The following is a 16,649-nucleotide window of genomic DNA, read 5'->3' on the forward strand; positions in this document are numbered from 1 at the left end:
TTATCAGGGACCCTGTCAGTTGCCATCACACATGTATATGGGGCCAGCCCCTGTGCCACCGAAGAGGGGGGATGTTGAAAACATGTTACAGCCAGGAGCGGTGCCCCCTTGGTTCAAGCAGTTCTTCTGCCTCAGCCTCCCTAGTAGCTGGGATTACAGGCGTGCACCATCACGCCTGGCCACTGTTATGTACTTTTTACCACAATTTAAAAAAGGAAAGAGTGCCTGGGTGAGTCCTACCACCTATTCAGAGAACCAAAGGCTTTGAGGTTATCCTCGGCCCACCCATCTGATGGGAGTGTTTCTCAAACTTGCTTTTCCGTGATCTCCCAGTAAGAAATACCTACTACACACACAGTCTCCAGTCGGCATGCTTAGGGTAGTCTTCCAATTCCCCCTCCTGGTATTCACACCCTGGAGTGGTCCACTCCTCTTGGGCTGAACCTGTAACTTGCTCCCAAGCAAGAGCACACAGCAAGCTCACGCACGTGGTTGTTGGTGTGATTCTGTTTCTCCAGATTGTCTCCATTCCTCCCTGGCTTCTCCACAGGGCGGCTCACCATGGCAGCCGGCTCCATCACCGCCAGCCAGCGAGAGGGCAAGACGAGAGGGCTGACAAGAGGGACGCTACCATCACAGAGGTCAGTTTTGTAACCTAACCACAAGACTAACCTACCGTCACCTCTGCCCTATCCTACTGCTAGAAGCCAGTCGCTACATCTCCCCCACACTCAAAGGGAGGTGGTCGCACTGTGGGGTCCACTGGAAGTTGCCTACCAGACTCAGGTCATCCCAAACACACCCTCTAGCCATTTGGTGTGGCATCGGAAAGAAAACTAAGGCCAGGTACGGTGGCTCATGCCTGTAATCCCAACAATTTGGGAGGCCATGGCGGAAGGGTCACTTGAGCCCAGAAGTTTGAGACCAGCCTGGGCAACATAGCAAGACCCCACCTCTACAAATAATTAGCTAAGTGTGGTGGCGTGCACCTGTAGTCCCAGATACTCAGGAGGCTGAGGCAGGAGCATCACAGGTCGAGGTTGTAGTGAGCTGTGACGGCACTGCACTACAGCCCTGGCAACACAGTAAGACCTTGTCTCTAAAAAGCAAAAAGGGCTGGGTGCACTGGCTCACACCTATAATCCCAGCACTTTGGGAGGCCAAGACGGGTGGATCACCTGAGGTCAGGAGTTCAAGATCAGCCTGGCCAACATGGTGATACCCTGTCTTTAATTAGCCAGGTGTGGTGGTGGGCGCCTGTAATCCCAGCTACTCGGGAGGCTGAGGCATGAGAATCGCTTGAACATGGGAGACACAGGTTGCAGTGAGCTGAGATCATGCCATTGCACTCCAGCCTGGGCAACAGAGCGAGACTAGGTGGCTGTTCTGTGTACTGTGGGATATTGAGTAGCATCCCTGGCCTCCCCAGTATCTCAAATATGAAAACATGTTTTCTATCTCGATTACTGAGCTTTTCGGTGCCTCCTTCGGTTCTGCACCTAAGCTAAGAGCCCCTTCATCTCACCCTGATGTCTATCCAGTTTCTAACAGCAGTCTTGTAAGATGCCCGGACTTAAACGGTTACTGCCTGTGAAACAGGTGAAAGGGGCTTTCATCTCTAAAAAGTCGGAACTCTTTTTTTTGTTTGAGACGGAATCTCGCTCTGTCACCCAGGCTGGAGTGCAGTGGCGTGATCTCGGCTCACTGCAAGCTCCGCCTCCCGGGTTCACACCATTCTCCTGCCTCAGCCTCCCGAGTAGCTGGGACTACAGGCGCCCGCCACCATGCCTAGCTAATTTTTTGTATTTTTTTAGTAGAAACGGGGTTTCATTGTGTTAGCCAGGATGGTCTCGATCTCCTGACCTCGTGATCCACCGCGCCCGGCCAAGTCTGAACTTTTGCATGGCCTGTTGCCCTGGTGATAAACTGATGCCTTGTTTCCTAAAAGGAATAAAGCCATGAGTTGCCTTTGTTCAGCTCATGGGCATTCACCCATGCACAGAGGAAAAATAAAATCTACGACTCGGGTACATTTTCTTCTTTTTTTTTCTTTTAAATGAGCAAGTTTGAGAGTCTGCAGTTTGGACTACCATGAGAATTGATAGGAAGGTGGGAGTCCCAGGCAATCCCAGGTCCTGTAGCAGCAGCTGGTGGGGTTCCCACTCCATGCCGTGCAGAGCCTGAACTCGGGATGACACCTGCACCTGCTCTCTGGCTGGGCTCTGGCACAGGAAGCCAACACCCCTGGCACAGCCATGCCATAGCCAGACAACAGCTCGCCGCACCACACCATCGCGGGAGACAGCAGTTATTCTGAGCATCTCACTGCTGAAGAAACCAAGGCTCAGAGAGGACCATGCATGCACAAGGTCCCACAGGGACCCAAGAATCCACCAAGTGTCAGACAACTTGCCCATGCTCTTCACGGAGCACCTTGGAACCCTCCCCGACAGGCACCGCTGGCTCTCCTGACGTACAAGGTCCCACAGGGACCCAAGAATCCACCAAGTGTCAGACAACTTGCCCATGCTCTTCACGGAGCACCTTGGAACCCTCCCCGACAGGCACCGCTGGCTCTCCTGACGTGGCCTGCAAGTGCACGGAGCTCCTTCCTCCTTGGCCATTCCCAGTTTAGATTCCCAGGGGAAGCATCAGATGGCCCCTCTCCCCTGCTGGCAGCAGAGCAGGCTGAACCAGCCAGAGCCCGGGGCAGTGCTCACCTGCAGGCCAGTCCACTGCGGCCAGCACCGCCCCCTAGAACCTACTGCGGGCATGGCGGCCGCCAGTCCTGGTTCTCCCGGCTCAGGTAGTGCCAGGAAGCTGCGGGCATGGCGGACAGCTGTCCTCGGTCTGGAGGCGCCATCCTGGCTTTCAAATCTGCTCCAGAGGTTATCTGGGGAGGGGCTGCTCCCTCACAGAGGGAGCCTCTAAGCCCACCAGGCGGGCACTTTCAGCCCAAAGCCTCTGGGCCACCTCCTCATCCTCAGCCTCGGGGGCCGGGGCCTTCTGTTTGAGTCCATCGAAGTACTTTCCGGAAACATCCGCCAGTTCCTCCGCCACGGCCAGGTATGTGCTGGGCTGGGCAGCCAGCTCGGGGCTCTTGACCAGCAGCCAGAAGATGGGTCCTGCAATCAGCCCACAGGGCATTTAGTCCACACTCGCTCAGAGAGAAGGAAGGAAGCCCCACTCCCCGGTCAGGGAGCTCCGGGTCCCTGGAGTCCCACAGAGCCCTCCTCTAGCCCTTTCCCCTTGGCTGCCTCCATCTGCAGTTCCCTTCCCTGGCACTGCCCAGGCAAATCCCACCAGACCAGGGATCAGACCAAAAGCTGCCTCCCCCAAGGAGCCTTCCTGGCTTTGTCCAGGAAAATGGAAGCTCTCTTCCTCCTGGTCAGTCCCAGTCCTCACCCTACCCCATTTCTCCTTAAATAACATCTTATTAAATGCACCTGGCACCAGCCTCAGGTTAAGGATTTTTTTTTTGGCCAGGCGAGGTGGCTCAGGCCTGTAATCCCAGCACTTCGGGAGGCCGAGGTGGGCGGATCACCTAGGGTCGGGAGTTCCAGACCAACCTGGCCAACATGGTGAAACCCCATTTCTACTAAAAATACAAAAATTAACTGGGTGTGGTGGCGGGTGCCTGTAATCCCAGCTGCTCGGGAGGCTGGGGGCAGGAGAATCCCTTGAACCTGGGAGGCGGAGGTTGCAGTGAGCTAAGATCACACCATTGCACTCCAGCCTGGGTGACAATAGCAAGACTTCGTCTCAAAAAAAAAAAGGGGGCTGGGTGTGGTGACTCACGCCTGTAATCCCAGCACTTTGGGAGGCTGAGGCAGGTGGATCACCTAGGCAGGTGGATCACCTGAGGTCAGGAGTTCAAGACCAGCCTGGCCAACGTGTGAAACCCTGTCTCAACTAAAAATAAAAACTTAGCTGGGTGTGGTGGTGGGCGCCTGCAATCTCAGCTACTTTGGGAGGCTGAGACAGGAGAATCACTTGAACCGAGGAGGCAGAGGTTGGAGTGAGCCAAGATTGTGCCACTGCACTCCAGCCTGGGTGACAAGAGCAAAACTCCGTCTCAAAAAAAAAAAAAAGACATTTAATTTATTGAAACCTGGTGTCTTGCTCTGTCACCAGGCTGGAGTGCAGTGGTGCGATCTCGGCTCACTGCAACCTCTACCTCCCGGGTTCAAGCGATTCTCCTGTCTCAGCCTCCTGAGTAGCTGGGACTTCAGGTGCACACCACCACACCTGGCTAATTTTTGTATTTTTAGTAGAGACGGGGTTTCACCACGGTGGCCAGGCTGGTCTCGAACTCCTGACCTGAGGTAATCCGCCCACCACAGCCTCCCAAAGTGCTGGGATTACAGGCGTGGCTATTAGTCTCGCCAAGTTAAGATTCTTGATGCCAACCAATCACCCACTCCATGTTTTTCAGGATTATAAACACTAGTTATAAAGCATGAACTGCCTAGGGGTGGTGGCTCACGCCTGTAATCCCAGCACTTTGGGAGGCAGAGGCAGTTGGATCACCTGAGGTCAGGAGTTTGAGACTAGCCTGACCAATATGGTGAAACCCCACCTCTAGCTGGGCGTGGTGGTGTGCACCTGTAATCCCAGCTACTTGGAGACAGGAGAATCGCTTGAACCTGGGAGGTGGAAGTTGCAGTGAGTGGAGATCATGCCATTGTACTCCAGCCTGGGCAACAGAGCAAGACTTCATCTCAAAAATAAGTAAGTAAAGCTCCAACTGTTTGTTCCACCTATTCTCTGGGCAGGGTCCTGTGCTGGCCCTTTCAAGGAAGGTCTCGTATAACCTCCCCAGTGACTGTGAGGTGAGTCCTATTAAGGCCTCCACTCTGCAGATGAAGAAACAGGCTCAGAGGGGTAACAGCTCTTCCCCAGGAGGTACAGCTGGTTTGGGGTGAAGCTGGAGTTACCCTGAGCACAGCCTGACTCCAGGTGTCAGCTCCACGGCCTCTTCCTCTGAGACACGGTTTTCTCATCCGCCAGCGGGGCTCTGCCTGCTTCCCGGGGCTGTTAGAGGCTGGCAGGCCAGGTCGACGGAGGAAAGGGACCTGTGCTCTGTGCCTTGGAAGACGTAGGCAAGGAGCAGGCATGAGGTCTCAGGGACCGTCTCTGAGGGAGGGTCCTGGGCCCTGGGCTGAGAAAGCAGGGGTGGAGGGCTCCGCGTGGAGACCCCAGGCTGGGAGGGGACTCACCGAGTGTGGTGCTGGAGAAGGTGGAGCCATGGATGCCCGTGTGTCTGCCCAGCTCTGTCCTGGCCACGCCGGGGTGCAGGGCGTTGACAGTCACACCAGAGCCTGGGGAAGAAAGAGAAGACTGAGGGAGGGGTCCAGCCTCACCTGGGAGGCTGTGGCAGCCCACACCCAGCTGTGGGGCTTCCGGGCACCAGGCTGCTTCCTGCACTCAAACCCCATCGTCCCTCTTGCTCTGAAATCTTAGTGAAGTGGTCTTATCTTGCGGAGCAGCTCTGCCACATGGCTGCTGGGAGCCGAGCTTTCCTGGAGGGCTTGATAAACCCAGAACGCTGAGTTCTGATAAACCACAGACAGGTTTTAAACCACCTGTCTGTGGCACTTTGTTACGGAACCCGAGCTGAGTGGTACAGGGAGGAAGGCACCCACCCGGGAGCCTGCATCGGTGGGTGGCGGTGGGACCTAAGATACTGTAACTCTGACCAGCTCCCAGTGGGGCTGGCACCGCTGGTCCACAGACCGTCTTTCAGAAGCAAAGGCCTAGCACAGATTTCTCAATCTCAGCACTATGGATGCTGTGGGTTGGGAGGAGTGAGGGGCCATCCCGTGTGCTGTAGGACATTGAGCAGCATCTGGGCCTTTACCCTCCAGATGCCCAGAGCAATCTCTCCCCAACCCAGCTGTGATCACTGTGTTTCCAGGCATTGACAACTGCGGGTCAAAACTGCCCCTGGTTGAGACTCACTGGCTGGAGCCAAAAGGCTGAGCTGCCTGCCCAACAGCAGCAGGGAAGGACATCTGATCCAGGCAGACTAGACCACCTGGGATGAACAGACAATCCTCAGAAGAACGATCGATTAGTATCAGTTAGTATCGATTAGTGATGTCTGCTTCAGGCACCAGAAGCGGGCAGCGTGGTCCACATGCTCTACTTTTGCTGACTCTGTTCTGGATCCACCGTTTGGCCTCCCATCAGCCTAGGATCATGGAAAGGCCGCTCTAGGCTCAGAGTAAAGCAAGAGGGAGGCCGAGCCTAGTGTCCCCGTACCTTGCAGTCGCCGGCTCAGCTCCTTGGTGAAGAGGACGATGGCCAGCTTGCTCTGGCAGTAGGCGGCTTTGGTGTTATACTTCCTCGTCTGCCAGTTCAAGTCATCAAAGTCTATGTGCCCAGCAACATGGGCCAAGGACGAGAGGTTGATGATCCGCGAAGGGGCTGAGGCTTTCAGCTTGTCTAGCAGCAAGTTTGTCAAGAGAAAGTGACCTGGATTAAGGATGATGAAAAGGTCACTTTTGACTCACACCTAAAATCCCAGCACTTTGGGAGGATGACGGGGGAGGATTGCTTGAACCCACGGTGCAGTCCCTGCCCAGGCCTCACCCAGGTGGTTAACGCCAAACTGCATCTCGAAGCCGTCCTCGGTGGTCCAGTGGGGGCACCGCATCACACCCGCGTTGTTGATTAGAATGTCCACTCGCTCCTCCTCTGGAAGAGAGGGGTGGAGGAGGAGACATCCCGGTGAGGACAGACCCCAGCCTGAGGCACCAGCAGAAACACTCCTGTGCTCCCACAACCCGTGAATGTGGCCTGTGCCGGAAACAGGGTCTGTGCCGAAGTGGCCATGTCAGGATGCGGTCATTAGGGTGAGCCCTAATCCAATGACTGGTGTCCTTATAGGAAGGGAAAACAGAGACAGAGACACATGGGGAGAAGGCCATGTGTGGATGGAGGCAAAGACCGGAGAGGCACAGCTCCAAGGTGAGGGTGGGCGCCCCCGCTGGAAGTGGAAGAGGCTGGGAGGATTATGGCCCGTCTCACAGGTCACAGCCACAGGGACACCGTGATTCAGACTGCCGGCTTCCGGAACCGTGAGGGAATGCACGTCTGAGGGTGTAAGCCACTGGGTTTGCAGTACATTGTTACAGCGGCCCCAGGACACTCACACGCCCTCCGCACCTCCATCTAAGCCTTGGGACTCCTTCCTGCCGGAGCCCCGAGGCCAAAAACAGGGGGTTACCGGTGGGAGCCCCGGCACCGCAGGCGTGGTTTCATTCCCAAACCTGCCACCTCACTCACACAAGCAACCAAAGGACACACAGATGGAGACTGCAGCCTCAGTTTCCTCAGCTGTAAAATGCGCTGAACCACAGGGCCTTCCTCCCTGTACCACTCAGCTCGGGTTCCGTAACAAAGTGCCACAGACAGGTGGTTTAAAACCTCACAGACCTGGCCGGGCACAGTGGCTCACGCCTGTAATCCCAGCACTTTGGGAGGCCGAGGTGGGCAGATCACCTGAGGTCAGGAGTTTGAGACCAGCCTGGCCAACATGGAGAAACCGCGTCTTTACTAAAAATACAAAATTAGCCAGGCGTGGTGGCATGCACCTGTAATCCCAGCTACTCAGGAGGCTGAGGCGGGAAAATCGCTTGAAACCAGGAGGCAGAGGGTGCAGTGAGCCGAGATCGCGTCATTACACTCCATCCTGGGCAATAAGAGCGAAACTCCATCTCAAAAAAAAAAAAAAAATCACAGTCCCAGAGGCTGGAAGTCCCAGATCAAGGTGTGGGCAGGGCTGGTTCCCTCTCAGGGCCCTCAGGGAGGATCTGCTCTGGTCTCTCTCCTTGGCTCACAGGTGACCATCTCCTCTCTCCCTCTTCCCTTCGGAGCTGTCTCTTTTTTTTTTTTCCTTTTATTTTTCCTTTTTTAATTTTATATTTTTCAGACATGGTCTCACTATGTTGCCCAGGCTGGTCTCAAACTCTTGACCTCAAGCAATCCTCCTGCTTTGGCCTCCCAGAGTGCTGCAATTTCACTGCCCCCAGCCTATTTTTTTTTTTTGGGAGATGGAGTTTCACTCTTGTCACCCAGGCTGGAGTGCAATGGTGCGATCTTGGCTCACTGCAACCTCCGCCTCCCAGGTTCAAACAATTCTCCTGCCTCAGCCTCCCAAGTAGCTGGACTACAGGCATCCACCATCACACCTGGTTAATTTTTTGTATCTTTAGTAGAGACGGGGCTTCACCATGTTGGCCAGGCTAGTCTCACACTCCTGACCTCGTGATCCACCTGCCTCAGCCTCCCAAAGTGCTGGGACTGCAGGCGTGAGCCACCACACTCAGTCTACTTGGCCTATTTTTTATATTTCTTTGAGACAGGGTCTCCCTCTGACACCTGGGCTGGAGTACAGTGGCGCAGTCACTGCTCACTGCAGCCTCAACCTCCCAGGCTCAAGCAGTCTTCTTGCTCAGCCTCCCAAGTAGCTGGGGCCACAGGCATGCGCCACCATGCCCAGCTAGCACGTCTGTTTCTGTGCGCAAATTTCCCCTTTTCATAAGGACACCAGTCACTGGATTAGGGCCCACCCTAATGACCTCATTTTCACTTCAGGACCTCTGTAAACACCCACCTCTAAGTGAGGTCACATGCTGAGGGACGGGGGTTCAGGATCCCAACCTATCCTTGGGGGTGGAGGACACAATGAAATTCATAATACTCCCGAAGTGGTTTTCGGCGGGGATCGTGAATTAGGTGTCCAGCGCGTAACACACAGAGACACCGTCTGGTTCTCTGTGTGAGAAGGAGGGTTGCAGCACACCCGTCATGAATACGAGCTCTGGAGCAGGACAGACGGGTCCAAACCCTGGCTCCACCCCGACCAGCTGCACGACCCTGGCCAAGTCACATCGCTTCTCTGTGACTCAGTTTACTCCTTGTAAAAAAAAAAAAAAAAAAAAAAATAACATCACCTGCCTGGTACAACTGTATACTTACTCATTCGGTAAGTATTTTCTAAGCACCTATTACTGGGCACTGGAAATACAGGGTGGACAGCACAGCCGAGGCCCCGTCCGTGTGGACCGGACATTCCAGTGCAGCTGAGAGCCACTTCCACTCGTGAGAGAATCTACCCGTGACACAGCTGCGTGGAAGCTGACAGGAGGCCCCTCTCGGGAGGTGACGCAGAAACTGGGACCGGGAAAATGACGCAGGGCCCATGTGCGGAGACCCAGGGAAGGGGAATGCAGGCAGCAGGCGCAGCACGGGTAAGGCCCAAAGGCGCGACAGGGAGACTCCACTCACAGCTGGGCGCCCAGGAGTGCCGCCGGCTTCTGGTGTTTTGTTTTGGTTTTTTTTCTTTTCTTTTTTTTTTTTTTTTTTTTTTTTGAGATGAAGTCTCACTCTGCCACCCAGGCTGGAGTGCGGTGGTGTGATCTTGGCCCGTGGCCCACTGCAACCTCTACCGCCTGGGTTCAAGCGATTCTGCTGCCTCAGCCTCCTGAGTACTGGGATTACAGGTGCCTGCCACCGCACCCTGCTAATTTTTGCATTTTTAGTAGAGATGGGGTTTCACCATCTTGGTCAGGCTGGTCTTGAATTCTTCACCTCGTGATCCACCCGCCTCTGCCTCCCAAAGTGCAGGGATTACAGGTGTGAGCCACCGCGCCCAGCCTGTTTTTTTTTTTTTTTTCTTTTTATGAGAGGGAAGCTCACTCAGTGGCCTAGGCTGGAGTGCAGTGGCGCGATCTCAGCTCACAGCAACCTCCGCCGCCAGGGCTCAAACGATCCTCCCACCTCAGCCTTCCACATAGCTGAACCACAGGCGCCCGACACCACAAGCAGCTACTTTTAAAATTTTTTGTAGAAATGGGGTTTGGCTATGTTGCTTAGACTGGTCTCGAATTTCTGAGCTCAAGCAATTCGCCCACCTCGGCCTCCCAAAGTGCTGGGATTACAGGCATGGGCCACAGTGCCTGGTCTTTTGTTTTGTTTATCTGGGAACTGCCTCAACTTTTTTTTTTTTTTTTTTTTGGACACAGGGTCTCACCCCGAGTGCAGTGGTACAATCAAAGCTCACTGCAGTCCGGGTGCGGTGGCTCACATCTGTAATCCCAGCACTTTGGGAGGCCGAGGCGGGCAGATCACCTGAGGTCAACCAGCCTGACCAACATGGTGAAACCCTGTCTCTACCTAAAACAAAAAAGTAGCCGGGCATGGTGGCAGGTGCCTGTAATCCCAGCTACTCAGGAGGCTGAGGCAGGAGAATTATTTGAAACCAGGAGATGGAGGTTACAGCCTGACCAACATGAAGAAACCCCGTCTCTACTAAAAATACAAAATTAGCCGGGCGTGGTGGCGCATGCCTGTAATCCCAGCTACTCGGGAGGCTGAGGCAGGAGAATCACTTGAACCCAGGAGATGGAGGATGCTGAACCCAGGAGATGGAGGATGCAGTGAGCCAAGATCCCGCCATTGCACCAGCCTGGGCAACAAGAGCAAAACTCCGTCTTAAAAAAAAAAAAAAAAAAATCCCTCACTGCAGCCTCAACCTCCCAGGCTCAAGCAATCCTCCCACCTCCACCTCCCAAGTAGTTGGGACTACAAGTGCACACCATCATGCCTGCCTAATTGTTTTGTATTTTTTTTTGAGATGGAGTCTCACTCTGTCACCCAGGCTGGAGTGCAGTGGCGCCATCTCGGCTCACTGCAAGCTCCACCTCCCGGGTTCACGCCATTCTCCTGCCTCAGCCTCCCAAGTAGCTGGGTTACAGGTGCCCGCCACCACGCCCGGCTAATTTTTTTGTGTTTCTTAGTAGACACGGGGTTTCACCGTGTTGGCCAGGATGGTCTCGATCTCCTGACCTTGTGATCCGCCCACCTCAGCCTCCCAAAGTGCTGGGATTACAGGCGTGAGCCACCGCGCCCGCACGCCTGCCTGATCGTTTTGTATTTTTTGTAGAGATGAGGTCTTGCTATGTTGCCCAGGCTGATCTCAAACTCCCTGATAAACAAGGCTGTGGGTACCTGCTTCCTGGGGCTCTCTGCTTTGTGTTCTTTCTAGTCTGGAGCTGGGAAGAGCCACAGCTTCCAGCTTTGTCAGAGTGTCATCTCACAAACTGTGATCTTCCCAAAACTTCTGTCTCCCAAAGTGCCGGGATGACAGGCGTGAACCGCTGCACCTGGCCTGCCCCAGTGTGATAGAATACACACCACATAAAATGGACCATCTTCACTATTTTTAAATCCACTGATGTCTTTATTCCTGGCTGTTGATCTTAGGAAAACACCAAGAAGCTGGTACTTGATTTGCTAAAAAAGTCACAGACACAGCTTTACTTAATCCTCTAGAGAGGCCGGGCGTGGTGGCTCATGCCTGTAATCCCAGCACTTTGGGAGGCCGAGGTGGCCGGATCATGAGGTCAGGAGATCGAGACCATCCTGGCTAACACGGTGAAATCCCGTCTCTAGTAAAAAATATAAAAAATTAGCCAGGCGTGGTGGCGGGCGCCTGTAGTCCCCCGCCACTCGGGAGGCTGAAGCAGGAGAATGGCATGAACCCGGGAGGCGGAGCTTGGAGTGAGCCGAGATGTGCCACTGTCCTCCAGCCTGGGCGACAAAGCAAGATACCGTCTCAGAAAAAAAAAAAAACCCCCTCTAGAGAATCCCAGAAAATAGAAGGAATAATTATTCCATTTCCCGGAAGAGGAACGTGTGGCTAAGAGAAGAGGCATCACCTGCCCAGGTGTGTCCAGCCGGGGTCCTCACTGTCTCAGGGACCTCAGTGCTCCGGACACCTGTGTCCACAAGCCAGAGACAGGATCAGAGGCGCCCTGGGTGGGATTGCCTGGGACAGTGTGCATGAAGGTGACAGTGCTGTACCTGGTACACAGCAGGTGCTTAATAAATGTTCATCCACCTCTGAGACTCTGAGGCATTGCCCTCTCACTGTTCTTTGTGATCTCACCATAGTGCCTCTCACCTACCCGACAATCTTGATCCCCAAGGGCACAGCAGGGGCTCAGTATGAATGAATGAATGAATGAACCAACAAACGTGCACCTGCACCTGCCTCCCTAGGGCTGTGAGTGGCACAAGGACAGCTCTGGTTCACCTCACACCTCCAGCACCTGGTCAGGTCTGAGATCACGTCTGCTAAATAAATGAGGTCCCACAACTCCCCCGTTCCTTGTTCATTTCCTGAGTACCTGTTTACTGAGCGGGGCACATTGACTCTGAACAAGAAAGCTTTGGCCCTTTCAGTGCCAGACTAGAAAAGAAACAAAGCAGCTGGGCATGGTGGCTCATGCCTGTAATCCCAGCACTTTGGGAGGCTGAGGCAGGCGGATCACAAGGTCAGGAATTCGAGACCAGCCTGGCCAACATAGTGAAACCCCGTCTCTACTAAAAATACAAAAATTAGCCGGGCATGGTGGCACACGCCTATAGTCTTGGGAGGCTGAGGCAGGAGAATCGCTTGAACCCAGGAGGCAGAGGCTGCAGTGAGCCAAGATCGCATCATTGCACTCCAGCCTGGGTGACAGAGCAAGACTCCATCTCAAAAAAAAGGTCTTGCTCTGTCATCCAGGTTAGAGTGCAGTGGCACAAACACGGCTCACTGCAGCCTTGAACTCCCGGGCTCAAGTGATCCTCTTGCCTCAGCCTCCTGAGTAGCTGGGACTGTAGGCACATGCCAGGATGCCTGGCTAATTTTTTTTTTAATCTTTGGTACACACAAGGTCTCACTATGCTTCCTAGGCTGGTCTCTAACTCCTAAGCTCAAGCAATCCTAAGAGAAGAGATTTTAAATGTGGTCACCACAAAAACAGGTAAGTATTTGAGGTAATGCATATGTTAATTAGCTTGATTTAGCCATTCTACAATGTATACAATGTACATCATGCTGTACATAATATATACAAGTATACATGTCAACTAAACAATAAATAATTTTAGTGTATTCTTGAGTCTATTTAAAGATGAACAAGAATAGAAAAGCTAGAGGATGGTCCCAGTTTTACATAAAAATATATAAATACACACACAAACCTATTAGAAACAAGACTAGGAAGATCCATAAAACTGATTCTCCTGGGGCTGGTGCAGATCAAAGGTGTTTAGTTCTGTCTTCTTTTTTATTGAGACAGAGTCTCACTCTGTCACCCAGGCTGGAGTGCACTGGCACAATCTCAGCTCACTGCAACCTCCGCCTCCTGGGTTCAAGCAATTCTCCTGCCTCAGCACCCTGAGTAGCTGAGATTACAGGTGTGCATCACCACGCCTGGCTATTTTTTGTATTTTTAGTAGAGACAGGGTTTCACCATGTTGGCCAGGCTGGTCTCGAACTCCTGACCTCAAGGGATCCACCTGCCTCAGCCTCCCAAAGTGCTGGGATTACAGGTGTGAGCCACCGTGCCCAGCCAGTTCTGTCTTCTTTACACTGCAGTATTTTATAAATGTCCCATAACAAACACATATTTCTTTAACCATGGTGGGGAAGGCACTTGATCAATAAATGCTTAATAAGGTCAGGTGCAGTGGCTCACGCCTGTAATCCCAGCACTGTGGGAAGCCGACCTGGGTGGATCACTTGAGCCCAGGAGTTGGAGACCAGCCTGAGCAACATGGTGAAACCCCAGCTCTAAAAACAAAACAAAACAATAAAACAATAATTAGCTGTGTGTGGTGGCGTATGCCTGTACTCCCAGCTACTTGGGAGGCTGAAGTGGGAGGATCCCTTGAGCCCAGCAGGTTGAGACTGCAGTGAGCCATGACTGCACCACTGCACTCCAGGCTGGGTGACAGAGCAAGACCCTGTCTCAAAAAAAAAAAAAAGAAAATTAGCCAGGTGCGGTGGCATGCTTCCCCAGCTACTCAGGAGTCTGAGGCAGGAGGATCACTTGAGCCCAGGAGGTCAAGGCTGCCAGGAGCTGTGTTTGCACCACTGCACTCTAGCCTGGGTGACAGAGATGGATCCTGTCTCAAACAAATTATTCAGGCAGGGCGTGGTGGCTCACACCTGTAATCCCAGCACTTTGGGAGGCCGAGGGAAGCAGATCACTTGAGGTCAGGAGTTCGAGACCAGCCTGACCAACATGGTGAAACCCTGTCTCTACCTAAAACACAAAAAATTAGCCAGGCACGGTGGCGGGTGCCTGTAATCCCAGCTACTCAGGAGGCTGAAGCAGGAGAATCATTTGAAATCGGGAGACGGAGGTTGCAGTGAGGCAAGATCACACCACTGCACTCCAGCCTGGGCAACAGAGCGAGACCCCATCTGTCTCAAAACAAACAAACAAAACAAAGTCAGCCGGGCGCAGTGGCCCATGCCTGTAATCCCAGCACTTTGGGAGGTTGCGGCAGGTGAATCACCTGAGGTCAGGAGTTCCAGACCAGCCTGGCCAACGTGGTGAAACCCTGTCTCTACTAAAAATACAAAAATTAGCAGGGTATGGTAGCAGGCATCTTAATCCCAGCTACTCAGGAGGCAGAGGTTACAGTGAGCCGAGATTGCGCCATTGCACTCAGCATGGCCGACAGAGTGAGACTCCCTCTCAAAATAATAGTAGTAATAAATAAATAAAGTCGTTGCTTGCAGGCTGTACAAAAAAAGGCAGCAACTGGACTTGGCCCCTAACTCATAGTTTGCCAAAACTCTGCTCTAAAGTTTGCTTGCTTCATTCACTTCTCAGAGCCTGGCCCTGGGAGCCGCCTATCCCAGTCCTCATCCCACATGGCCAGCGTTCTCCTACCTTCAATGATCTTTGCTGCAAACTCTCGGATAGACTTGAGGGAAGCCAAGTCCAGGTGCCGGGCGTTGACATGGTGATTGAGGGTCTCCCCGCGGATGTCCTTTGCTGCCGCCTCACACTTCTCCATGTCTCGGCAGGCCAGGATGATGTTGCCTCCTGAAAACCCAGGATGGAAAAAGATTTAAATTAATAATCCACTCCTGGGTACTGACCCCAGAGACATGAAAACATACGTCTACACAAAAACACATCCACCAATGTTCACTGCGGCATTCTTCACAAAAGCCAAAAGGTAGAAACAACCAAATGTCCATCTGTGGATGAAGGGACAACAAAATGTGGTCCATCCATAGAGATGGAATATTAGACGGCTGTGAAAAGGAGTGAAGCACTGGCTCATGCTACAGCAAGGATGACCGTCAGAAACACTGTGCTCCGGGAAAGAAACCAGACACGAAAGACCACACAGCGTAGAATCCCATTTACATGAATTCTATGTATATGATTTCACACCTATGAAATGCCCAGAATAGGCAAATCCATAGAGAAAGAAAATAGATTCTTGGTTTTCTAGGGCAGGGGGTGGGGAGAGGGAATTACAGCTTGATAGTTAAAGTGAGCAGGTTTCTTTCTAGGGTAACAGATGTTCTAAGATTGATTTTAAAGATGGTTGCATCACTCTGTGACTATACTAAACATCACTGAATTGGTCGGGCACGGTGGCTCACACCTGTAATTCCAGCACTTTGGGAGGCCAAGGCAAGAGGATTCCCCATCCTCTCCTTTTTTTTTTTTTTTTTTAGATGGAGTCTCACTCTGTCACCCAGGCTGGAGTGCAGTGGCGCAATCTCAGCTCACTGCAACCTCCACCTCCTGGGTTCAAGCAATTCTCCTGCCTCAACCTCCCGAGTAGCTGGGATTACAGGCGCCTGCCACCACAACTAGCTAATTTTTTTTTTTTTTTTTTTTTTTTTTTTTTTTTTTTTTAGTAGAGACAGGGGTTTCACCATGTTAGCCAAGCTAGTCTTGAACTTCTGACCTCAGGTGATCCACCCCACGGCCTCCCAAAGTACTGGGGTTACAAATAAGCCACAATGCCCAGCCTCCAATTTTTTTTGTTGTGGTAAAATACAAATCACTTAAAATTTATCATCTTAACCCCCTTTTCTTTTTGTTTATTATTATTATTATTTTTTTTTTGAGTCAGTCTCACTCTGCTGCCGCGGCTGGAGTGCTGGCGCCATCATAGCTCATTCAGCCTTGAAGTCCTAGGCTCAAGTGACCTGGGACTATAGGTACCACCTGTGCCAGCATGCCTGGCTAACTCTGGTAGAGATGGGGGTGTTGCTGTGGTGTCCAGGCTGGTCTGGAACCCCTGGCCTCAAGTGATCCTCCTGCCTCAGCCTCCAAAAGTGCTGGAATTATAGATGTGAGCCACCGAGACCCGCCCTCTTAGCCATTTTTAAGTGTCCAGTTCATTGGTATTAAAAACATTTATGGCTGGGCCGGGCACGGTGGCTCACACCTGTAATCCCAGCACTTCGGGAGACCAAGGCAGGTGGATCACCTGAGGTCAGGAGTTCAAGACCAGCCTGGCCAACACATTACAAACTTAGCTGGGTGTGGTGTTGCACGCCTGTAATCCCAGCTACTCGGGTGGCTGAGGCAGGAGAATCGCTTGAACCCGGGAGGCGAAGGTTGCAGTGAGCCAAGATCATGCCACTGCACTCCAGCCTGGGCGACAAGAGCAAAACTCCATCTCAAAAAAAAAAAACAATAATAATAATTCCTAATGTTGTGCAACCATTACAACCATCCATCTCTCAAATTGTTTCATCTTGCCAAACTAAACTTCGTTTCCATTAAACAGTAACTCCCCATTCTCCCCTCCCCTCCTGACCCCTGGCA

General features: G+C 52.7%; 1 protein-coding gene across 4 annotated transcripts in view; it reads right to left on the bottom strand.

Moving 5' to 3' along the window:
- RDH13 (retinol dehydrogenase 13) overlaps positions 1-16,649 on the bottom strand; it is a 38,129-nt gene that overhangs the window by 9,763 nt on the left and 11,717 nt on the right. For 2 of the 4 annotated variants that reach the window (XR_008622204.2, XR_008622203.2), the window contains exons 3-7: positions 14,742-14,897; positions 6,595-6,699; positions 6,265-6,477; positions 5,220-5,321; positions 2,721-3,125 (exon numbers count right to left, since the gene is read on the bottom strand). Coding sequence is in view for 2 of the 4 variants with exons in the window: in XM_008962249.4 (XP_008960497.3) it covers positions 2,890-3,125; positions 5,220-5,321; positions 6,265-6,477; positions 6,595-6,699; positions 14,742-14,897 (812 nt within the window). In the remaining 2 variants the exon portion in view is untranslated. Of the gene's footprint in view, positions 1-2,028; positions 3,126-5,219; positions 5,322-6,264; positions 6,478-6,594; positions 6,700-14,741; positions 14,898-16,649 lie in introns of those variants that run through there. The other 2 variants (XM_008962250.5, XM_008962249.4) reach the window with 1 other exon arrangement.

This window comes from Pan paniscus, chromosome 20, assembly GCF_029289425.2.
Source record: "Pan paniscus chromosome 20, NHGRI_mPanPan1-v2.0_pri, whole genome shotgun sequence".
In the NCBI taxonomy this organism is placed as follows: Eukaryota; Metazoa; Chordata; class Mammalia; order Primates; family Hominidae; genus Pan; species Pan paniscus.